Source organism: Bos indicus, chromosome 21 (genome assembly GCF_029378745.1).
Source record: "Bos indicus isolate NIAB-ARS_2022 breed Sahiwal x Tharparkar chromosome 21, NIAB-ARS_B.indTharparkar_mat_pri_1.0, whole genome shotgun sequence".
Taxonomy (NCBI): domain Eukaryota; kingdom Metazoa; phylum Chordata; class Mammalia; order Artiodactyla; family Bovidae; genus Bos; species Bos indicus.
The window spans coordinates 16,655,447-16,680,427 of NC_091780.1; the positions used below are offsets into that span (position 1 = coordinate 16,655,447).

Here is a 24,981-nt window from a genome sequence, read left to right on the forward strand (position 1 = left end):
CTTTATTACTGCTAAAGTAGAAAGGGGAAAAATGCTGTAAGTAATGAGAATTCTCTCCCCTATATAATGTTAAAATGGCCTGACTTTCTCTTAATTAGATTTTCCATTGCACATCATTACAGATGTACATAACCTAAACCTCAGTGCTTTAAAGTCCTTTGTTTATGGTTACAACATAAATTATATAATGTTTGGGAGAATGGTAATTAGGACTCTTTCATAGAATAAATTTAATTTAGCCACTGATCTCAGTTAAAAAAAAATTATAAAAATTGCTGAAAGAGGGAATTCCCTGGCGGTCCAGTGGTTTGGGGCTCAGCTTCTACTGCAGGGGCGTGCATTCAGTTCCTGGTTGGCAAACTTAAGATCCCACATGTTGCGTGGTGTAGCCAAAAAAAAAAGTTGTTAGAAGATTATTGAAAATGATAGTTGCAGCCCTATGGACTGTAGCCCGCCAGGCTTCTCTGTCTATGGGATTCTCCAGGCAAGAATACTGGAGAGGGTAGTCCTTCCCCTCTCCAGGGGATCTTCCCAACCCAGGGATTGACCCCGGGTCTCCTGCATTGCAGCCAGATTCTTTTTTTTTTTTTTGCAGCCAGATTCTTTACCAGGAAGAAGATTATCAGCAAATGAAGGATGAAGATGTCTTAACTTCTAAATAGTTGCAGAGTCACAGGCAGAGTTACCGGGATTAGATTTATGGCTTGATGGAGGGGTGGGATAAAGAAGAACAGCAATTCCAGATGGTCCGGAAACACACATGGTTGGAAAAGCAACCCTCCCATCCTCACAGGTTGAGAGTCTTATCCTAGGCTGAGTGCTGAATGTGTTTCAAGAGTTCTCACATATTAGCTGTAAGAAGAGAAGGTATTATCTCCATTTATATAGTCAAGGAAACTGAGATTTAGAGGATTTAAGTAAAATCTTTTTAGATGGAGTTTAAACCCAGATTGGTCTTGAGCCCAAGTCCTTTGTACTCCAGCGCTTCCAGGCCAGCTCTTGAGAGGCGCTCCATGTTCACTGGAGAACGGGTGGACTTGGCAGTGACTCCTGGGATGTAGAGTTCAGAGAGTTATTGCCACAAACAGAACACAGAGGTGAAGGGGCACTCGAAGTATAAGGATGTAGCTGTTTAATATACTTCATCCGTCCTCCCTGCCTTATTTTTAGATTTTCCTGGAATTTTTACAGAGCTTTTTAAGGGAGCCGTTTTATGTTCTTTTAAAAAAATTTTCCGAGTAAATATCCCATTATCTTGTTGGTTTACTCGTTTTTCTCATTACCTCCACTAAAATGTAAGCTGAAAGAAGACAGACTGTTCCGTATCCTTAGTGCCTAGACCACTTCCTGGCACATTTTGTACTGTATAAACTTGCTAGAGTGGGTACAGTTTGTATGATACATTGATTTCCCTTTCAGTTTGATGTTTTGTAAAAATCAACTCCCCAAAAGAACCTTGCTAATGCAGACCTGCTCTCTCTTCCCCTTTCCTAGGGCGATTGTGTTGTTACTGTCCTGCTCGCGGAAGAGGACAAAGTTGAAGATGATGTAGTTTTTTACTTGGTGTTTTCGGGTTCCACCCTCCACCACTGTACAAGTACTCGGAAGGTCAGTTCTAATACGCTGGAGACCGTTGCTCCTGGTAAGTATTTGAACACAGTCTTCATCCGCCTTTATTTATTCTGTGTTCTAGCATAGAGTGATAGGAAGAAGGAATCAGGGTGATGAAACTGCAGTTGGATTTTTGTTTTAAATACACTTCATTTTGTTTATTTCTTGCTTGTTGCACAAAATCTGAGCCTAACTAAAAATAATTGAAATAAAATGGTGTCATAAATTAGAAGACAATTGTTAAGATCAACAAAAATTTTAATTTATTGGAATGTTGAAGCAAAGTAAAATACATTTAAGAGAGAAAAGTTCACGCGGTCACTGTGGTTTGACTACAATTCTGATTCTGACTTTCCTTGTGGCAAAGGAAAGGTGAATGCGATTACTAACCCAGTCCTTCGTATCTGTGAGGGGAGGACTGTAAAAACCAAAGTTCCCCCAAAGTAACAGATTGTAGTTCATGGTGAAATGAATACTTAATCACTGTTGCATTTATCCATTTAATGGAATTAAAAGGAAACTGTTTACTTGTTAAAAATCCTTTGCAAAGTCATTATATCATTGCTTATGCCACCAGAAGCGGCTTTTGACTGATCCCAGGCATCTAAAGGTATATTGATTGTGTTTGGAAATGAACTTATTCTGTCTTTCCTCAAGCTTGCTTTGAAGTTAATAATTGGTTAAATTTCATCTGAGTGCAAAAGAGGGGAGATTTAGGGGGAACCCATAAAAAGTGTTGACAGTTGAACCGTTGGCTTTCAGAGAACAAAATGGACTTAGTTCTTACTGAAACTTTTCCTGTCTTCAGTGTTTTTACGTAACATCGATTCCACTTTTTTTGAAATTAATCATGTAAAAAACTGCCAGCTTTTGATGGCTGCTGTGCCGTTTTACATAAGTTGACTTCACTTGTGATACCTGCCAGGTCCTGGAAGTTACACCACATTCATGAACTGAGATTCTGACATTTATCCTCCCATATTTATCCTCCTACTTGACAAAAGTGATTTTGAAAATACAGGATTTAAAGATTTAGGCAAATCCTATGTATATTCTCCCTCAGAGTTCTAGGGACAGGAGATTGAGCAAGACGTCCAGGAGAGGTGCTGATTGTCTTTTCTTCCCCCTAAAGAGTATTGTGCACCTTCCTTGTAATGTGAAGCCCCAGTCGTCTTGTTCCTGTGATGGGTATCATGTCAGAGGGTCTGATCTGGAACCTTGCTGTCTGCTGAGCGGGAGCCACCCAGTGTCACCCCTGCTAGACACATCTGCGTGTGTGACAGTGAGAAACAGCCCTCAGATGGGCATTAACAGAGTCAGTCAGTGCCTGACTGCGCTCTTATTAGGAAAGGAATGAGGATAATTTATAAACTTACTTTTCCTCCTGATTTAGAAGTACTGTAGCAGTTTGTGTGTTTGTGGATGTGTAGATGTATATATGTGTGTGTGTGTGTGTGTGTGTGTGTGTGTGTGTGTATAGGTAGATAAGATAGATGGCAAGAAAGCCTGCAAGCAGATACCAGGAGGATGGGCTTCTCTGGTGGCTCAGACGGTAAAGAATACATCTGCAGTGCAAGAGACCCAGGTTGGATCCCTGCGTTGGGAAGATCCCCTGGAGGACGGCATGGCAACCCACTCCAGTACTCTTGCCTGGAGAATCCCCACGGACAGAGGGGCCTGGCGGGCTACAGTCCACGGGGTCACGAAGAGTTGGACATGACTGAGTGACTGACCCAGAGGAGGGCCAGCTGTCCTTGCTGGCCTCGGCCACCGCGGGGCCCCGCCTCTCGGCGCAGAGGGCCGGCGCAGAGGGCTGTGCCCGGTGGCCCTGACACCTTCATTGTGAAGGTGCTGAAGTTAGTGTGGGCTGCAAGCAGTTGCTGTCTTCGGTTCACAAGTCCATGGTATCATATGACAGCCAGGAGCTCCTGGTTCTTACCAGATCCTTATATACTGTCCCCAGCCTGCTTTTCTGACTTGTTTCCATTTCCCCCCTTGCCTTTGAGCTACCACCTCTGTAACAGGTCTCAGGACCCCTTCTTCCCAGCCCCACACATTGCTGGGTATCCTTTGTACCAGTTGACTCTGGGTGCCCTCGTTCTGCTGGCTCCAGCCCGCCAGAATGGATGTTGTAGTCTGCTCTTTCTCCCTAATTTGGTCCGAATCCTCAGTACCTTCCTGAGCCCTTTGCTTGGGGCTTGGAACCCCAGTGCCTGGCCTCTCCTAGTTGGCCACTAAGCAGCTCTCCTCCCCTCCAGTTATGATCTTACCTGGTGCCGTCTTCTCACAACGTGCCCCTCTGCTCCCCGCTGGCCTGCATATTCTGCAGCCCACCTGATCCAGTCAGGCTGCTGCATGAGGCCCTTAATCACAGCAGAGGTGACAAAGGATTCGAGTCCTTGAAAGATCCCGTTGTACGAGCAGGCCAAATGAAGAGCGAGGCGCCCTGTGAGCCTTTGATGTGTGTACTGGGGTCCCCGTGAGCCTCCCTCCTTGCTGAAGGAGGACCTCTGTTAGCCACTGAAGCAGGAAAGACTTCTGAGTAGATCTCAGTACTCTGGTCATCAGGCCTGTGATTTTCCTCTTCTCTTGTCTTTTTCAGCTGCTGTTGTCCAGATTGGCTAAGGAACTGTGGTGGAGGAGAGGGGAGAGATAGGCAGATTTGGGGGTTAATAAGCTAGTTTTGAATTTCTTGTTTATATTACAGAGTTAATATTTTTGTGTAGAAGTAAACGGCCTTAAATCTGCCTTGGGGGATTTCTTTGACTTGTTTCTTATTTTCCTTGAGGTCTTTACTCAGATGATCACCTTCTCAATGAGGCCTTTCCTGTCCACTTTATAAAGTCTAGCCACTCCATTATATATATATATATATATATATAAAAACCTGCCTTCTCTACACACTCCCTGGTCCCTTTCCACGCTTCACTTTTCTGCACTGCACTGATCAACTTCCAACTCATTTATACGTTTTATTTATTTTCTGCTTGCCTCTGCTGGAGTGTCAGCTTCACCAGGGCATGGATTCATGTCTGTCACGTTCTCTGGTGCATCTGTGAGTTCCTCCCACTTGATGAGACTGGGTTTCTACCATGTTGAAACTCATCCTGGTTCTTGGAAACTGCCCTGCTAGAAAGGTTGTACATACATTTGTTCACACACACCCCACACGCATACTTACACACACACACACACACAGACACAATGCCCCCTGCCCCCCCACCCCACCCCTTTCTTTTGAAAACTGCCAGAGGACTCTCTGGCTTCTTGCGTTGCTTCTTGTCTTGGGGCAGGAGCCTGTTTTCTGTCCAGAGCTGCATCTGATGATTTCTGTGTGTCCTATTGATGGGCTCAGACTTTGTGCGGAGCGCGGCGTCAGATTAGTCACAGTTCCCCGTGGGGAGTCCGCTCCTGCCCTGTGCGTCCTGGTTAGAGGGGGACACGCCCGGCCTGTCCGCAGCAGCTGCTGTCGGGACGATGTCCCTGCCCCAGCTCCCGTGTGGGGCTCACTCCTCGGGTCCTAGTCGTCCGGCCGACCATGGAAGAAAAAGAGCTTTGTGTCTGCAAATGTCAAGTTGCATGCAGATTGCTGGCTCTGGTTTTTCTTGGAGTCCTCCGTGTGCTTCCCTGGCACTGCTGGGTAATAGTTTAGTTTTTATGAAAACGAGATGATTGATTGACCTTCCTAAGACAGCTACTCCTTGATGTTCATTCATCTGTGACCTTTTATGATTTTGGTGGGTAAGGAAATGAGACATTTCTTGATAGTCCCCGAAAAAAAACCTCTCTGACTCCAGATATTGAGATTACAGTCCATCGCGCCCTCCCGGCCCTGTTTCTTTCATATTTTCTTAACTTTTTGGCTTTTCTGATGATAAAATTAACAATGAATTGTATATGTATGTTTACTTATAAATTGTAAAGGCATTTTCTTGCCTTATCACCATAGACAGGCTGTAGACATGATACAGTCCCTCCTTTTTAAAAAATGAAATTATGTTAAGATTAGTAGCATCTTGGGACAGTTAATTGGAGCCTTTGGAAACTTTATCTGCCTTTAAATTGTTTTGCTGTTTTAAAGTCCATGTGTAATTTTTAACATATATAGTAATTTTTAAGAAAAACATATGAAGACTTTGGAAATTCTGTCCTCTCTTTCAAAAGTAAAGCTGTCTTTGTGCTAATTAACACTAGACAAAAAAAAGTTTTATAGTATAATACTACATTCAAAATACCTATGAAATTGATTAGTTTAAGAATATAATTTGCTGTGAAACATACGTCTAAAGACAAAAGGTGTTGCCTTTGTAATAAATAAAAATAAAATACCTCTATTCTTTTCTCTTCACATAAAACAAATCCAACCCCAAATCCCATTTTAACAAAACAGTGATTCTCCTTGTGGGATGAGGTCGAGATATTTTCTTTCAAAGGCTGTAGGATGAGTAAGTAATATAAAGAAATCTGATACCTGCTGAGGGTAATTCCAGGGGTTATGAGGTGCTTTCCTGTGCTCACTTTTATTAATTGAATGTGAAGATAGACCAAGCAAGCAGTAACTGCAGGATGGAAAATAAGACAGGGTATTCAGTGGGTGAAGCCTTGTGAAGGGCTTTGGTGCAGAATCTGTCATGACATGAAATCCTAGCATCGCCCCTCATGTCTGTCATTTACTTTTAGAATTCACAGCGAAGGTTCTTGTTTGACAGGAAAATAGCAAACATTCCTTGACCCAGGATTTGACTCAGCTCTTTGGTATCTTTCCTTTCTTTCTCACTTATCAAGGGAAGTTTCTATATAAAGCAAATTTGTTATTGAAAGGAAAGAGAAAAGTACATCTACCATGATCAGAAGTCCTAGGGGGCTTAATTAAAAATCTTTGCTTACAGCCGAGGTCTCAACAGGTAGCCTGCAGTGAAACTACCGTATCTCTCAGTTCCTGTGAACTGGCAGGAACAGAACTGGCTCTGTTTCTGGCAGTAGATGTCCAGAGGTCTCCAAATCAAATAACACTTGAGAAGAAGTTCCAGGCTTTTATCTGGCCCAATCAGAGATGCCCTCGCTTTCTGCCAAAGTAATCAGTAACTTTTTCACTGGACTCTAAGTCTCCCTATCCTAAAATACTACTACAAGGCTATCTCTAGACAGACGTGATTTTATATTTTAAAAGACTTAAATTACTGTCCAATGCTAATCAGTGTACATGGCTACTTTTGGGGAGGGCCAGGTGAAGGTGTCCAGGTGAAATGCCTGTGTGGACCCTGCACCCTCTTGAGCTATTATGGACACGGCACTGGGATGGAGTTCATGCATCACAGTGGGGCTAGTATCCTCCCAGAGGGGTGAGAATTGGTTCTTAGGTGGTTTAAAAAAAAATTTTTTTTTAACTCTTTTTCCAAAAAAAAAAATAATGACTTTGTTTGCTTATTTATTTATTTTTGGCTGTGCTGGGTCTTTGTTGCCACAAAGACTTTCTCTAGTTGCAGTGAGTGGGGGCTACTCTTGTTGTGGGGTGCAGACTCAGCAGCTGTAGCACACAGGCTCAGTTGATCTGCTGCACGTGGAGTCTTCCTGGACCAGGGATGGAGCCCACATCTCCTGCATCAGCAGGCGGCTTCTTTACCACTGAGCCACTAGGAGAGCGCCCACTTCCCCGATCTCACTCTTCACATATAAAGCCCAGATATAACATACAAATGTATGGGATGTCTGTAGTATTAAAATTTCATGGGGTGGGGATGTCAGACAGAGAGAAATGTTTAGAAAAGCTGCTTGGGAGATGTCAGTGACTAAAAGATTGAGCATACTGCCTTGGAGTAATAAGGTAGATTATAGTCCACCAGATTTTTAGTGTCAGTTCGGCCCTTTCTCCTCCCAAATGTACATGATTGCTGTGCCTGCTGTTTCTCCCTCTCCTTAACTGCTTCTCTACATACATACATAGAGCTTTGGTACCTTTATGCACATCTACTGTTAGACCACTGAAAACTAGCAGTAGGTACATACTTTAGCAAATAGTCCTCTCTCCTGTTAGAGTGTGGGTCTGAAGATCAAAAATTTCCTTTAACTGTGTAGCCACTCCAGAGGGAAGAAAAAGACACCAGAATTTCAAATCCTTTGCCAAACTGAAGTGGTAAAGTGTATTCTTTTTGTCTTCTCCACCACTGACTGCGAATGCAGACTTTGTCATAGGAAACGGCTGAGGCGCTCTGGGCTTGGCTTGCCCAGCAAGCACTTCCAGGGTTCCCTTTTGTTGGCGCGCAGGCAAAACAAAGTCCCGATTGTTTCATCCTCAAAAGAGAAGGCCCGGATGGGATGTGTGCCACTTTTAGCCTAATAGGAAATGAAGTAATTGTTGGGTCATGCTTAAGCACTTTTGTTTATCTGTAGCACCATTTTGTTGTCATGGATATAGGTGCTTCTTACAGTGATAAGGAGCCTGTGGAAAAGCTCGCTGACCTCAGGAGCACAACACCTCCTGACCTCTGAGCACAAAAAAAGGATTAGATGCTTTTAAGAGGACCACGAGCAGTTAAATTTTTGTCTCCCGCTCAGGTGCTCCCGGTTGTATGGGAGCACATACATTCTTCCCCCTTTATATTTTCAGTTCTCCAGTGTGTCAGGGGTAGCATTTAGCTCAGAAGCTGTGTTGGGCTTATGTGGAATCTCTTGGTACAGTAATAGAGATCTGTTTGCCTTGAGTCACCTGAGTAGGAGCATTTTAAGGAGAGTGAAAAGCTGGCTTAAAACTCAACATTCAAAAAATGACAATCATGGCATCTGATCCCATCACTTCGTGGCAAATAGATGGGGAAACAATGGAAACTGACAGATTTTATTTTCTCGGGCTCCAAAATCACTACAGCCGGTGACTGCAGCCATGAAATTAAAAGATGCTTGCTCCTTGGAAGAAAAGATATGACGAACCTAGACAGCATATTAAAAAGCAGAGACATTACTTTGCTGACAAAGATCCCTCTAATCAAAGCTGTAGTTTTTCCAGTGGTCATGTATGGATGTGAAAGTTGCACTATAAAGAAAGCTGAGTGCTGAAGAATTGATGCTTTTGAACTGTGGTGTTGGAAAAGACTCCTTGAGAGTCCCTTGGACTGCAAGGAGATCAAACCAGTCAGTCCTAAAGTAAATCAACCCTGAATATTCATTGGAAAGGCTGATGCTGAAGCTGAAGCTCTAATATTTTGGCCCCCTGATGCAAAGAGTCAACTCACTGGAAAAGACCCTGATCCTGGGAAAGATTGAGGGCAGGAGGAGAAGGGGATGGCAGAGGATGAGATGGTTGGATGGAATCACTGACTCAACAGACCTGAATTTGAACAAACTCCTGGAGATAGTGAGGGACAGGGAAGCCTGGCATGCTATAATTCATGGAGTTGCAAAGAGTTGGATACAAATTGGGGACTGAACAACAACAATAGCTGATAGTATTAAAATAATTTTAACTACCAGTAGTAGTAGACACCTGTTTCTGTAAGGTGCTTGCTGTGAATATGGCCATCTCAAACCTGATACTTTCTGACTCTCCCCCTAGTTGTTAGTCTACTTCATGACCTCTTAGAATTCACTCAGTAACGGTCAGACCTCTCCCAGCCCATGGTTTATCCCATACTTCTGATGTAAAACTTATCAGACCTGATTGTGTTATATTCAGAAGTCAGTGTCAAAAAAAAAAAATGGAATTGAGGTTTAGGCCTTGTTTCTTTAACAGTCTGTCTCTCTTCTTCCCCTCTTTCAATTCTCTGGAGGTCTTTCCCTCAGAAGGGTCTCAGTGGAATTTCCAGTACTTTCCCCTCTTTAAAAGGACTTGTGGTTTTCTTTCCTCTCTCAGTTACCAGGAACTTGAGTGGAAGGAGAAACGCCATGGAACTAGCTGAAAACCTTGTTACTCTTCCTTATGCTGCAGCTTCTGTTTTCATGTAAAAAGGAGTTAAATTGTGGTCATTATGTCAGACTGGATATGGTTTCCCATCCCATCCCTTCTTTGGCCATGAAGATGTAGACATTGTTAATACCTTGTATTTTGTGTGTACAAAGGTAGTCCTAAGTTAATGGCCCCAGAAAATAGTTGAGTCTTTAGAGCTAATTTGTGGTAGTAAGATATTTTATGTGGGTAGATGTAGTGATTTCAGTTTTATTAATGGGTCCGTATTATCATATAACCTTTGCTTTTGAAAAAAATTTTTTTAATATATATATACCTTACCTGAAAGGTCATAGGGATAAAAACCAGTTCTGTGAACTCACATCATGTGAAAACATGATGTGAGAGGGTAGCCTTGTCAGCCTTGCAGGGTGGTTTTCCAGATGTAGGGGAGGCCCTTGGTTCGTGCTCAGTAGTAACGCTGCCAATTGACTGAAAGTTTAACAAAGACTGTGCCAGGACCCCTCCGTTCTCCAGTCTTCTTTTAACCCTCGAAGCCTATAATCATACGAAACAGATTCCAGATATATGGCACATTGTACTTAGCATGATTCAGAGTTTCTCCTTCAGATTGTGAATTCATATCTGAAGGGGGAATATCGGGCACGCGGTTGGATGACTTCTGAATGTCTGTCTCAGGGCCTTTTCTGACATTCCGCCGCCCCTGGTACACGGTTTTGTTTTAGTTCCACAGAGCAGACCATAGTGTGTCCATCCACCTTCTAACAGCTAAAGCAGCAGAGAGAATTAGGGTGCTTCTGCTGCCGAGCTCACGCGTGCGTGCGCGTGTGGACACACACACACACCCGTAAACTGCGCATGCACGCACACACACACACACCCTTAAACCTTGTATTTCTGCCCCCTTTGTTGTCCCCACCCTATTAGCCAAGTAAACAGTCGTTTTGGCGGTTTTAGATTTCTGTGCAGATACATTAGTTCTGCACTTTGCAGTTTTGGATTACGTGGGTATTGCTTCACCACGGCCTTTGGTTGTGAGTGTGTGTGCGTGCGCGTGTGCACACGCGTGTGCCTGTGCAGGGGAGTGTGAGATGAAGCTGAAGATCTGGACGGTGGCCTGGCGCCTGTGTTTATGCAGGAGGTGACTTCACAGAGCAGTGCTGATGTTCACAGTAGTGGCCGTGTGACACCTGGCTCCCAGGTGTCCCGGACGCCTCTGCCCAGGCTTGGGGAAGGAGATGGGTAAGAAAGATGGGTGGGGCAGTGGGTATTATTACTGTAGGTTAGGTTAGTGTAAGATCTCTCCTAAGAGTGTATTTAAGTTTTGAAGGTAGAATTCAATTTGGATCCCACATTATTCACGTGCTCACCATTGAACTGTGAAACCTCAAATTTTAGCTTTTATTGACATTCATTCAGTTACCTCGAAGGACTGTCAGGAGTTTTAAAATGAGCTTTGTTGTTGTTCTCTAGTCACTGAGTCTTCTCCAAATCTGTTGTCACCCACTGCCCTGCCAGCCTTCTCTGTTGATGGGATTTTCCAGGCAAGAATACTGCAGTGGGTTGCCATTTCCTTCTCCAGGGGATCTTCCCAACCCAGGGATCAAACCCGTATCTCCTGCATTGGCAGGTGGATCCTTTTACCGCTGAGCCACCAGGGAAGCATATATATGTACATACAGTCTATGTGTATATGTTCATATATAGCCTATGTGTGTGTGTATTATATGTATGTGTGTGTATATATATGTGCACACACACACATATAACCGTTCTCTTTCAATAAGAAAAATAACCTTGAAGGGCTAAGCGTGAGCCCCCTGGGAAGCCCTGAATAAACGGGAAATGCTCTCATTACTGGTGAGATTCGTGAGTGAGAACCATCACATTGTTCGGGTCCAGTCGCTTCTCAGTATCTGCAGGGCGCTGGGTTCCAGGAGCCCCACAGACCCCAGGATCCACAGGTGCTCTGGTCCCTTCGTCCACCCTCTGTGTCCGTGGTTCCATCAGCCAACCATGGATCGTAAATATAGTAGCACATATGTGGGGAAAAAATACACATTATCAGTGCACCCATGCAGTTCAAACCTGTCTTGTTAAAGGATCAGTTATAGTTATTCTGACTGAAATAGGTATTGTCCGTCTAATTTGGAAATGAGGCTGTGTGTATGTTATTTGGGGTGATAAGTATTAAAGAATTTGAGAGGAGTCTTCTAAATAATAGGTCTTCACTTTGCAGATGAGGGTACTCTCTAGATTTAAAAGTGTTAGCGAGCTTGTCACTTTCCTCAGACCACACAGTCTAGGAAGTAAGAAACTAGGTTTGAACCTGGGTCTGTCCTCTCACGAAGCCTCTAGAAGTAGCCTGATTAGTAATCTTACTGACACTGTCTCTTACAGTAATTATTCCATCCTTTGGACTCTGCTTCCATTTTTATGTTTTTGAAACCATTTCCTACTCCTGGAACCTGAGTTTCTCTCTCCCCGCCTTCTGCCTGGTGAAACCCACAGACTCGTACAGCTGGAGGAACCATAGCGCCTACAGAGGCTGCCCCCTCACACTGTGAGGCCTGGAGAAGCAGAGATGCTCTGAGGTCAGGCAACTTAGGAGTCTCAGCCAGGATTTGAACGTGGAGTCTTCCATACTTTCCCACTGGTTCTTCCATGGTAGCACCGTTTCCTCTTTAAACCTTCTTGTCTCAGTGTAGGTGTAGGGGCAGACGTGAGAACAAGGAAACTTGGGTTCAGATTATGATTCTACCACTGGTAGGAGCTTTAGAACTTTGGAGCAGATATTTAACCTTTTTGTGCCTTGATTTCCTTGTCATACAAATGGGGATTATAGTGGTACTGCTGCTTAGAGGGTTGTGGTGAGGGTTAAATGGGCTGTTATTTGGAAAGCACTGAGAATGGTGCCTGGAACAGAGATTATTGGTGATAGCGATAATTACTATCAGTATTATTAGTGATAGAGGCAGGAAGGAAGGATGCGGCCCGACTGAGCATCTAGAGTGTTGAGGGCTGCAGTGAAGAACCTCTGGGGTTGAGAGTTGGGAGCAGGACCCCTATCAGAAGAGTCCAGGGTTTAAGACTTCACCTTCCCATGCAGGGGGATCCCTGGTCCCTGAGTTAAGACCCCACATGCCTCACAGCCAAAGACCCAAAACATAAACAGCAGAAGTAACAGTGTAACAGACTCAATAAAGACTTGACAAATGGGGGAGGGGAAAGGGGGAGGTCCTTAGCTGCAGAAGTCAGGGTACAACAAATTCAATAAAGACACATGCAGGGGTGGGGTGGTGGGGGAGGTCCTTAGCTGCCAGCTTTCACCCACGTGTGACATTGTGAAGTGCACTGGTCCGCTCCCTTGAGTGGCATGGTTTGTGTTTCTTTAAACCTCTGGAGGGCTTAGATCCCTGTGGTTAGCTGCTGCTGCTGGGGGGTGGGTATGTGTGTGGATGTGGATGTGGGTGTGTGTTCAGCTTCTACTCACAGAGTCCTGAGCTTGGTGGACGTCCAGATAGATGTTAGTGATTTTTCCCCCTCTGACTAGGGATTGAGTCTGGACCTGAGCAGTGAAAGCACCGCCTCCTAACTACTGGCCCATCAGGGAACCCCCCAGATGTTAGTCGTTAAATGTAACACAACAGTTTTGAAGAAGTATTTTCTGCCAGGAGAACCACCCAAACCTTAACTACCTGAACCAGCTGATTTGTTCCTGCTGAAGTTGTCTTATATAATTAGGCTGGCTGCCCTGCAAAGAAAGATGAATATTTTTCCCCCTAATTTCATTTTGTGTAATAGATGTATACATTCAGCGTATTTGTTGAATTGAAATGCATATCTGAGTATACATACAGAGCCAGGCCCATGCGGGCAGAGGATGCTTGATTCCCACAGCCTTTCTAGAAGGAATTCAGCTGGGAAGGCATTGGGAGCAACTGGTCGAGTTATGCATTTGTATGGAGACTGATTTCCGGGGTTTGTGAGCCTGTTCCTCTGGCTTTAATAGGCATACTGGCCTGTCATTCCAGGTATAGGGTGGGCTCCTTGCAGACAGGGGCGTAACTGTCACTGTTACTTCTTTATTTGTAAGCAATGCTTTACAGAACTCTCACACCATGATGTTTAGCATCAGACCTGATAGATTCTGCTTCATGGTTGTGTGAATCTGGGCAGTTTATCTCTTGAAGTCTCAGTTTTCTCATCTATAACGTGAGGACAGTACACACCATATAAATTTGTTGTGTTGAGAAAATGACACATCAGATGCCTGGTGTGTCATAGGTTCTTGGTTAGTCAGTATTTGTTCCCATCTTTAGATTACACACCAGTGAGAGACTTTTCATCACAAAGGAAAGCCTTTAAAGAGGCTCCTGGGGGGAAAGGGACTTCCTTGGTGGCTCAGATGGTGAAGAATCTGCCTGCAATGCCAGGAGACCCAGGTTCGATCCCTGGGTTGGGAAGATCCCCTGCAGAAGGGAATGGCAACCCTCTCCAGTGTTCTTGCTTGGAGAATCCCATGGACAGAGGGGCCTGATGGGCTACAGTCCATGGGGTCACAAAGAGTCGTACATGACTAAGCGACTAACACACACACCGTGGGGGTGGGGGGAAGTCTGTAGAATATCGATTTACTTCTCTCGTTGGTCACATGGGGAAGAAAAATGATTGTTTTCTCTTTCAAAGACAGCAGAAAGCTTAGTTTGCTCTGCCGGGTGGGAAGCCTCTGTTGGCTGTGCCTGTGGTCTGCGGAGTGGCACTCAGGGACCCTCCAGCTCATCCAGAAGCCAGGATGAGCTCTGCATGTGGGTGGTCTCTGGGAGCCTGGCCCTCAGGTGCCTGCAGTTCCTCAGGCAGCGCGCCAGGGGGCGCAGCTCACTCAGAAACACCAACTCCAGTTTATTTTCTCATCAGAAAGATATTTATGGAAGAAATGATGATGTTAGGAGCATAGTTCCAACCAGCTGAGATCAGTGCCTGAAGGTGGAGGAAAAGTGTGTTTTGATGAATACATTCCACATCTTGGAAATGCATAACATTGCTGAAAACCCCGGGGAGATCTGACTTTCCAGGAATGCCTCCCTGCGGGAACAGTGCTCACACCTTCCCGGTCTAGACACCAGTGGAGCTCCCTCGGGTGGCAGGTAGCTTGCTGCCTGACGTCAGAGCTCATGCATTCTCTGCCCCTCTGGGCAGTGGGCACCGTGGTCTCTGGCCCTGGCATTGCATCATCCCTGTGCAAACCGGGCGATTTCTTTGAAGTTCTCTTTGCATTACAGGAAAGAATGGGCATCTCAGAGCAAAAGTTATTTCCTCTGCCTTGAATTGCTTCATAATAGTGAGGTGAAATCAGGTCGTGTGCTTGGTGCCTGCTCAGTCGCTTCAGTCGTGTCTGACTCTTTGCCATCTTATGGACCGTGCCCTGCCAGGCTCTGTCAGTGGGGTACTGGGGCCTCAGTCCAGTTCCTGCCGGGTGACCTGTGGAAGTGACTTTTTCCCTGCTGGGTTTCCAGATCCAGGGCTGCTCAGGAGCCTTCCCACTGGACGCTAGGCCTCATCGCAAGGTCCTTGAGCTTTCATTCTTTAATTTGTTCAAGTTGAACAAATTAGTGTATATTGAGATTTTCAGAGACTGTTAATGCCAAACATTATACTGCCAGCATGGTGGCAACTGGAATACAAAATTAACCTGTTATTTGGTAGGGGAACCAGGGCTTTCCAGGTGGCTCCGGGGAAGCACCTGCCTGCCAATGCAGGAGACAGGGAGACGCGGATTCAGTCTCTAGGTTGGGAAGATCCCCTGGAGAAGGTAATGGCCACTCACTCCAGTATTGTTGCCTGGAGAAATCTCATGGACAGAGAAGCCTGGTGAGCTACAGTCCATAGGGTCGCAGACAATCAGACATGACTGATCGACGGAACAACAACAGGGGAACCAATTGATATTTGCAACTAGCACTTGTGAAAAATGAATTAGAGATGGAGTTTTGTGAAGTGTGGAAGATTGCTGGCAGAGCTTGGGGGAAGGAGGGGGTTCCTTTCAGGAGGGGGAATGTGTATGTCATGCAGGAAGAGCTGATTGCCGCCGCTGCCCTGTCTTTCAGGAGGAGGGCTCTGATCTGTCTCCCTGCTGCCTGTGTCTCATTAGGTCATGACTGCTGCGAGACAGTGAAGGTGCTGCTCTGCGCTTCCAAAGAGGGCCTGCCTGTGTTCGTGGTGGCGGAAGAGGACTTCCAGTTCATCCAGGACGAGGCCTATGACGCAGCCCAGTTCCTGGCCACCAGTGCTGGCAACCAGCAGGCCCTGAACTTCACCCGTTTCCTGGATCGCTCAGGACCCCCGTCCTCGGACGTGAACTCCCTCGATGAGAAAGTTGCCCTGGCCTTCAGGCACCTGAAGCTGCCAGCGGAGTGGAATGTGTTGGGGACAGACGCAACTTCACACGGTAAGGACCTCGGATGACCCGCAGCCTTTGAGCTTGGGATTCTTTGTTTTTGGATGGGGCTGCTTTCCTTTGGGGATGCTCCTCCCGTCTCCACGGTGGCTGCATAGACTGTGCCATTACAGGAGCAGAGTGGCCTCAGTGGCGCCTCTCCTGGGTCCTCCTGCCGAGTTGTCAGGCCCGTTCTTGTCAGGAAATGACCCCACAGAGGGCTCACTCAGAGCGGCAGCTGTCAGAGTAGCTGGTGGCTTGATGCCCTTCCGTGGCCCGGACTTCACACTTGATCTCCTGTGTGTAGAGAGAGGCCCGTCCTTCATGAGGAGGGCAGCAGAGGAACGTTTGACACTTCTTTCTAAAGATCAAAGACAGGATTTTCATTATTGTATTCTCAAGGTGTCTAGGGATTCCATGAGGCTGGAAGAAGGAAAAGACAGGGAGGGGCACGCAGGGGAGCTAACCAAGGCCTGGAGCGCCCACCCCACAAGTTTGTAACCAGAGTGCCCTCACTCTGGTCTATTTCATCTGCTCGGGACTCCACTTTTTAAAAAGCAGTGAAGTAGTAGGTATCTATATATGTTCCTCTTTTTCTGACAGGGGATTTCCTGTGTCATTATTCTTGCGGTAAATGACACCTGTTAGATGTTGTGAATGTTTATGTGTGTAAACACACACACACACACACACACACACACCCCCGCCCCCGATGAAGCAGCATATACCTGGAGTCCAGCGAACAGCGTCATCTTTCCCTCCTGAGTGCAGATCTAATGGAAAGATTTATGAGTTACGCAAAGATCAGAGCGTTTGCTTTGTTCCTAACAGAAACTGAATGGAAAGGCTGACATCAGTCCACTTGCCGGAAGGGGTTGCTTATCCTCTCGACTCTTATCTCTGGAAGAACAGGACAGTCACAGGACTGCCCTGGAGTGTTCCTGACTTTGGTTATTGTGTTATGAAGGGGTCGCCCAGAAGGCCCCGGCCCCCCCCCGCAGGCAGGCAGACCCTGACTGAGGAGGAGTGCCCAGCGGGGCTGATCCGGGAGGGCGCTCAGTTCCCCACTCTCTAGACCCACCAGATAGCTGTGTTCTTCTCATGGAGGAAGGGCAGCGAGGTTTTGCTAGCTTTAGTTCTCTTAGACCCACTGAATTTAACCACTGGGGCGGTGACCAGCTGCAGGAAGGGACCCCCACTGTCAGGGGCTTCCTGTCAAGACAAGACCGGGCACTCCTGCCAGGTGAAATGCAAAAGGAACCTTGGATGCTCAAATGAAGGGAAAAAGCATTTATCCTTTTTCTTTTTAACATAGTGCCTAAGAAACCTCTGCATTACTGAGATCTAGAGATCAGAAGATTTGCCATTATACAGGACAGTGGGCACTTTTCCAGAAACCTAATGTTCAGACATTTCTAGCTCCTCCTGTCCCACCCCCCCCATATTGATTTGTTTGTTTGTTGATTGCTCTGGGCCTTCATCGTCTTGTGTGGGCTTTCCCTACTTGCGATGAGGGGGCCACTCTTCGTTGTGGTGTGTGGGCTTCTCTGCGGTGGCTTCTCGCTGCAGTGGCTCCTCTCACTGCAGTGGCCTCTCTTACTGCAGAGCACGGGCTTAGATAAGCTTCAGTCGTTGCCGCATGCAAGCTCACTGGTTGTGGCTCACGGGCTTAGTTGCTCCGGCATGTGGAATCATCCCAGATCAGGGATCAAACCCCCACCCCTGCATTGGCAGGAGGATTTTTCTCCAGTGCTCCACCAGGGAAGTCCACTCCTGCGGTTTCTGTGTTGTGATTGGAATGATTATTCTGGTTGCCATTCATAAATCAGTATCAAGAAGGGTTGCATTACTTATTTATGGGGCATAAAGTTGTTTTGTGTGGTTTTGCTTTGTCTTGTTTAAAGAAGGCACAGGAATTGGATAGTTTGTTCATGTCACCTGGTTAGAAAGAACTGTAGGAAAAGCACAGGTCTGAGACGTTAGACATATATCCTTCTCTTCTCTGGGTCTTAGCATCTTTGTCTTTAATAGGAAGCTTTCCAGATTTAGTATTTTTATGGTCTTCTGTGTACTTCTTAAGTTTCTGTTGTACAGGAAGGCTAACTCAAATTTGGGCACTTAAGGAAATGCCTGAAAACCACAGTAAGGCGCTGTTGCACATTTTCAGGATGGCCAGGTGCTCGTGAGGACACACAACCGCATCACAGACCTTGCTGGAAGAGAGCCGCCCCAGCAAACGGTTTGCGGTCTCCTATGAAGTTAGATTTATTATGTGACCTAGCATTCCCACTTTTTGCTCTATGTCCTAGAAAAATGAAAAGTTACATTTACTTAAGAAATCTTTGCCCTAATATACCTGTAGCAGCATTATTTACAATCACCCCAAGCTAGAAACAACCCAGATCTCCCTCACTGTACACACAGACTGTGGTACGCCCATGCGATGGAATACTACTCAGCCATAAAAAGGAGTAATCTGTTGACATGCACGTGAACCTGAATGCGTTTTAAATGTATTGCACTAAGAAGTCAGATTCCAAAGTTACTCTGTGACTCAATTTATATGATTCTCTAGAAAGGGCCCTGGAGAAGGGAATGGCAACCCACTCCAGTATTCTTGCCTGGAGAATCCCATGGACAGAGGAGAGCCTGGTGGGCTACAGTCCAAGGGGTCACAAAGAGGCTGACACAACTGAGCAGCTTTCACTCATTCACTCACTAGAAAGAGCAAAATTGTAGGGACAGAAAATAGATTAGTAGTTTCCAGGGGCTTGAAGTAGGGGAAAGGTCTGACCACAAAGGGGTGTCCTGGGGAAATTCTTTGGGTGTTGGATGGTTGTGTGTCTTGGTGGTAATCCTGGAAATCCTGGAGATTTCCATGGACAGAGGAGCCTGGCAGGTGATGGTCAGTGGGGGTTGCAGAAGAGTCAACTAAACAACAAACAAAGCGTCAATAACAGGTCCTTGCTTATTGTTGGGTGGTGGTGGGTTGAGTCGCTCAGTGGGTCCAACTCTTTCTGATCTTGTGGGCTGTAGCCCACCAGGCTCCTCTGTCCCTGAGATTTCCCAGGCAAGAATACTGGAGCCATTCACTTCTCCAGGGGATCTTCCTGACCCAGGGATGGAACCTGGGTCTCCTGCACATCTCCTGCATGCAGGTGGATTCTTTACTGCTTGAGCCACCAGGGAATGGGGACAAATGCAAAGAAGCAGTCTGCTGAGAGCAGAGAGTTGCACATCAGATGCTTTTTGAAAGATGTTTAAAGGAAGAAGGTAAGTCAGCTTGGTGCCTGGGGTAATCACGCAGCTAAATAGAGCACGTGTTACATAACAGCACTGCTTCCTGTTGAAAGCTGGGTGTTTACAGGTGTTCCAGCCTGATACTTATACAAAGAAGTGAGGGAGGATTTATGGTTAATCCTCCCACTCTAATCGTTTAGATGCATTGGTTTTTAACTTTTAAGGCTCAGGTCACTAACTCCTTTGGAAATAGCTCCGATTTTTCAGGACGGAAAAATACACATAGGAACCTGCCTGCAAAATTTTACATATTGTTTCAGGAGTCAATCTCCCTGAACCACAGGCATTAAGAACATGACATTAAGAACTCTTGGCTTTAGCAGGGAACTCAAACCCGGGGCTCTGTAACAACCTAGAGGGGTGCGATGGGGAGGGAGGTTCTAGTGGGAGGGGACATATATGTATACCTATGGCTGATTCCTGTTGATGTTTGGCAGAAGCCAACACAATACTATAAAGCAATTATCCTTCAATTAAAAATAAATTAAAAAACAATAAAAGAACTCTTGGCTTAGGCTTGATATTATGAAGTGGAAAAAGCATAGGTTGCAGGGTCAATTTGTTAACATCCTGGCTTCATTGCTAGAGTGTGTGCAGAATATTTAATCTCTCTGTTTCTCAATTTCTTCATCTGTAAAACGGAGGAAAATATATCCTGGAGTATGTGCTAGTTTGTAGGCTTTTAAAAAATTTATTGTTATTAAACTTTTTTTTTTTATTTAAATTTTGGCTGCGCTGGGCTCCCTAGCTGTGGCATCTGGGCTCTGAAGCACGCAGGTTCGGTAGTTGCAATGTGCAGGCTTCTGCAGTTGCAGAGCTTTGGCTTAGTTCCCCGGCAGCATATAGGATCCTGGTTCCCCAACTGGGGATTGAATTCATGTTCCCTACACTGCAGGGTGGATTCTTAACCAGTGGACCAGCAGGAAAGTTCCAGGCTCTTCATTTTTAGCACGCCATGACCAGTATCTAGTAACCTTTTGGACAAGACAGTGATGAGCTCTGATGTGGGAAAGCAGCATGTTCTATAAAAGGACTTAAAAAAAAAACAACAAAAAAAAAAACCTCTTTGGAGCAGAATGAGATTTTTTTGAGCCTATTTCTAGAGTCTTTCCTTACCCATACATCATCAGGAGGGAGTTTGTCCTCTTTATCCTCCTCAGTGTTCTTTACTTCCTAGTTACGTGAAGCACTGGACTTTTTTTGCCTTAGTTCTGCCTTAAAGGCAAATAATACGGGTTCATGTGGGTGGAGGGTGAATGGTGGGGTGGGAGTATCTTCCCTCTGAGCTACCAAGTTTCACTGAGTTGTCTCAGGTTTTCAGCACCTGTGGTTAGTGAAAGGGTGAACTAAGATGGTTTTTCCCCTGAAAGACCCTCGTACAGTAGCAGTCAGCACAATTTGCTGGTAACAGAAGGTGGGCCTCGAAAGCCCTGCTCTGAAGAAAGCAAAGAGGAGCAAGGTCCTGGGGGAAGCCTACCTTCTTATTTAGTCGTGGTGTTGTATAACTAACCGGGAAGATCTGATCATCTCTGGGGTGGAGAGAAGGGTGAGCCAGGTTTCAGCCAGTTTGCACTAAACTTGTGTTCTCAGTTCTTTGTATCTGGTGTTTGGTTAGTGAAACCACAACGGTAATCATTTGGGGTTTTAATTCCCATACCTTTTCCAGATTGCTTGATAGCTTTCCATGGAAATTTTTCCTTAGCTGCTCTCACTAGACTTTTTGTATGCTTTCACCTATTCATAGCTGCTAAAAAAGAAAATAAGCAAAGATATTTTATAATATATAATAATAATCTATAGGATTGACTCCAAGACAGGTGTTACCTCATTATGGAGCACTTTAGCTCCAAAAGGTTTTATTGCCTCTCAAACCTTGATTCCATTACAAGGTCATGCGTGGCGTTTTTCCAAATGCCCATTTCTCGCATGGGCCTGCTGCTGCCCATCCCCACTGGGCATGAGAATTCCTGCATCACCCTGGACCTGAGGTTTATTTGAGGAGACCAGAACAGTAGGAAGAATGGAGATTTTGGAGTCTCCCAGATACACATTTAAAGGGCACTGCGAGCAGGCTGGCTCCAGCGGTAGGAAAAGCACATGTAGCCTTGGATTACCGTTTTGTTCACAGAAGTCGGGACCCTTTGCTTAGACAGAAAAGCCGATGACTTGAAAAGGTGCAGCCGTCTCTCACGAGGCACAGCCCCTTTCTCTGCCGAGCTGAGTGTGAGGGAGGCTTCCAGCACATGAGTAGATAGGAAGCAAGACACTTCCTCCTGCCTTCTCCATGGGAAGCTGGGCCCAGGCCCACAGACCTATTTTTTTTTTCCAGTTGAAAATAGTTGAACGGGAAAATCAACCAACCAGCGTAAGGCCCTTGAAGTAACTGAAACAGAAAGGGAATGGAAGAGGGTCATGAGTATTCAGATGGTGGCCTCTCTAATTTTCATTAAGAAACCAAGAAAATTCAGAAGAGGTTTTTCATTTGCCCTTTAAGAGATTGAAGAAGTCAGACCCATTATAAAATCAGAGAAGGAAGCTATGAGGGAGAAAAACATACAAGTTTAATGATTGTGTTAATCAGGGTTGCCCAGAGAACCAGAACCAGTAGGAAGATGATTTCAGGGAATGGCTTGCACAGTTGTGGAGATTTAGCTAAGCAAGTCCAAAATTTGGAGGGCGAGAGTAGAAGAGAAGATCGGGGCAAGCTGAAACCCACCAGCGTGAGCCAAGGCTGTCCTCCCTGGACAGGAGGGGAAGTCCCACGCTGGATGGACTGCACGGCCACAGGCTGACACCGTCCTCTTCTGGCAGGGTTTCTTCTCTGTCCAGGGGAATCTCAGCTCTGTCATTAAAGCCTTCCAGCTGGTTTGGTTAGGCCTTCCCAAATTAGCTAGGATAATCTTCCTTATTAAATCAACTGATTAGGCTCTTTAATTACATCTGCAGAAAAGCCATCACAATGAGGGCAAAGATGGAAGGGAGTTGTCTTAAATGATGCAAGGACAACCAGAATGCCATAGCATAATTAAATTCAGATTGGGGACAAAGGACCCAATTGACATCATAGGAAATGCAGTTAGTGATCTGAATAGCAAAGTTGAGCAGCTCTCCCAGTTACAGAGAAAACACAAAGATCGCAAGAGAGAAAACAGAACAGAGGTCAATTCCAAATTGTAGATCTTCTGGATTTTAAACTGAGATGAAGGGAACAAAAGCAATGATGAAACTGTGTGTTAGATAAGAAAAATTACTTTTGGAGGAAAACAAGAGAAGGTGCTTCTTAAGCTACAGCATGAGAATGCTTGTGTGGTTTTTTTTTCTTTTTTTTTTTTTTAACAAAAAGAGATGGGATAGAGTAACGGAGAGGGATCGGTTTCTAGACTCAAGACAGAAGCATCTTCAGATCTTGCTGATTTTTGCTGTGGGCAGTTATTAACCTGTCTTCATCCGCGGAAAGAGGATAACGAGGCCTTATAGGGTTATTGTGAGAATGGAAAGAGTGAATACAAAGCACCTAGCCCAGTGCATGGCATTGAGCAGCCTTCACCAGATATTACTATTCTTATTACCTGTTGACTGCAAAGAGGGGGCGGCCTAAAAGCAGACGTGGCACCTGCTCCTAAGGACTGTAGGATGAGATTTGGGGTCCCCCCAGGTGCCGGAATCGGGATGCCAGCTTCAAGCAGGTGTATTGTCTTGTTATTGGAACTCTGCCTTTTGAAGGCTGAGGTGACTCAGAGCACATGAGGGATGAGAAAGACTGGGGGTGCAGAGGAACTGCTTTAAGGAGGTGCCATCTAGTGAGGCCGGATTAACCAGTCTGTAAAAAATCATCGAGTTCCCTGGCAGTGCCTTACTCACTTTTTTGTATTTGTAAGGGTGTCAGAGTGCTTGCAAACAAGCACAAGGCACAAGTCACATGGTGATACTTGATCTTTTCTGAAAATTCTTTCCGTCCTTTCTTCTGGCCTGGCCACCTGATCTGAGTTGCTTATTCACATTGGCACCCACACGTGCACTGGTTCCTTCCATAGTGTTGATGTCTTTCCAGCCTTATGCCTCTGTCACCCATCATATAAACCATTTAGTATGCTGAGTTCTGTAAGGACAGTGTAAAATATGAAAGATGGTTTTTGCCTCCCAGGAAACTTAACCTGGCAATGAGACTAGACTAAGGCATGTGTGACGTTAGAAGACAGTGCAGTTCATATACAGTTGCAGGGTTGCGATGCATTTATTCTTACCCTACTGCTCACATCTGAAGCATCAGGGACTTAAATGTAAGGGGAAAACACTGGGGTCCAAGAAGGGTGAGCGTGCCTGGTGGGGTAGGTCGAGACCTTCGGGAAGCTTTGGAGAATGAGAGATGGTAGCGCAGCTGAGGGGGCAAAAGCAGGCTCAACCCCAGGGCACCATTCCCATTCTGAGTGGTACTCCCTGGGGTCAGGTAAGCCCAGCCTCATCATTCCAAGTCGGATGAGGTGCAGAGAGTGTTGCCAGCGAACCTGGATTGTGATTGGAGGTCAGGAGGGACAGAGCAGAGAGCGGGGAAGGGCAGGAACGCAACATTCACTGAACACCCGCCACAGCCTTCACCTGACAAGCGCCTCACCCATTCCTCTGAGCTGTTACTGCGGCTGTGGGAGCAGAGGTGGTGGCACCCCACTCCAGGGAGGCAGGGAGGAGAGCTCCGAGAGCTGAAACAGGTTGTGTCCAGTCACACGGACAGTAAATGCCAGATGGGAACCCAGGTTTGCTGACTCCAAAGCCTTCCTCCCTCTGCCACTTTCAGAGTGACTCTGTACCAAGAAGGGGCCTTCGCTTCAGGTGAAACAGGCACGTAGTTTTCCTTCTGAGATTGTTAGCCTATCCTCTTGGAATTGGTCTTTCTTATTATGCCAGAAGATGCATTTCTTTCTTAAAACAAACAACAAAAATAGCTGCCACTGCCAGCAATTTGATTTGCCCTTCATGTGGGAGAATAAAAAGACCTGTGTGTACTTAACAAGCAGAACCTGTTTTTAGTGTTTAACTAGCCAACTCCTCTCTGGGTGATATTTTTTTTTTAAGTAATTATACTTTTTGATACACCCATCTAAGCCCCAACAGCTATTCCCCTTGGATCCTGATCCCCATGTAGCGAGGCTGCATTCACTTCTTAAATTTTTTCTGTCTGTCTTCCTCCCTCCCTCCCCTCCCATATGTGTGCAGTCACCCTTAACGTCTGCATTAAATCAGAATATAGAAATGGTTCCTCTTTTGTAGGACTGTCTCCTATAGGAGATTTGGCCTCTCATCCTTTTTTCCTAGCTTCGTTTTTGTCTTTGAGAGATGATTATACTCTGCCACGGTAAAATTGTTCATGCTATATGTTGAGGCTTAATGGTATGCTCTCAGGGGCTTGGAGGCAGTGGCACTGACCTGAACCATCCTTTTCTTCTTTTGCTCTGGGTTTTCATGTTCTCCTCCCTGATCTTCGTCTTGTCCGCTGTCTGCAGATGGTGGCCCCCGAGAGACGTTGATGCATTTCGCCGTGCGGCTGGGGCTGCTGAGGTTGACGTGGTTCCTGCTGCAGAAGCCAGGTGGCCGCGGAGCTCTGAGCATCCACAATCAGGAAGGAGCGACACCTGTGAGCCTGGCCTTGGAGCGGGGTTATCACAAGCTGCACAGGCTCTTGACCGAGTAAGTGCGCCTTCTCCCATTTCCTCCTTCTGGGCCGGCCCCACCCCCGCAT

General features: G+C 45.8%; 1 protein-coding gene and 1 long non-coding RNA gene across 16 annotated transcripts in view; one reads left to right on the top strand and one right to left on the bottom strand.

The window, feature by feature from the left end:
• Window positions 1-24,981, top strand: part of AKAP13 (A-kinase anchoring protein 13) — a 324,597-nt gene that overhangs the window by 121,997 nt on the left and 177,619 nt on the right. For all 14 annotated transcript variants that reach the window (XM_070775967.1, XM_070775968.1, XM_070775971.1 and 11 more), the window contains exons 3-5: window positions 1,495-1,642; window positions 15,663-15,959; window positions 24,746-24,929. In XM_070775967.1, coding sequence (XP_070632068.1) covers window positions 1,495-1,642; window positions 15,663-15,959; window positions 24,746-24,929 — 629 coding nt within the window. The remainder of the gene's footprint in view (window positions 1-1,494; window positions 1,643-15,662; window positions 15,960-24,745; window positions 24,930-24,981) is intronic.
• Window positions 21,220-24,806, bottom strand: LOC139178340 (uncharacterized). Of its 2 annotated transcripts, XR_011562762.1 has the most exons (3): window positions 24,669-24,806; window positions 21,964-23,346; window positions 21,220-21,630 (listed from the first exon to the last, which is right to left on the bottom strand). It is a non-coding gene; the product is annotated as an uncharacterized lncRNA (long non-coding RNA). The 2 variants fall into 2 exon arrangements; XR_011562761.1 differs by lacking the exon at window positions 24,669-24,806 and having other exon boundaries at window positions 21,964-24,415.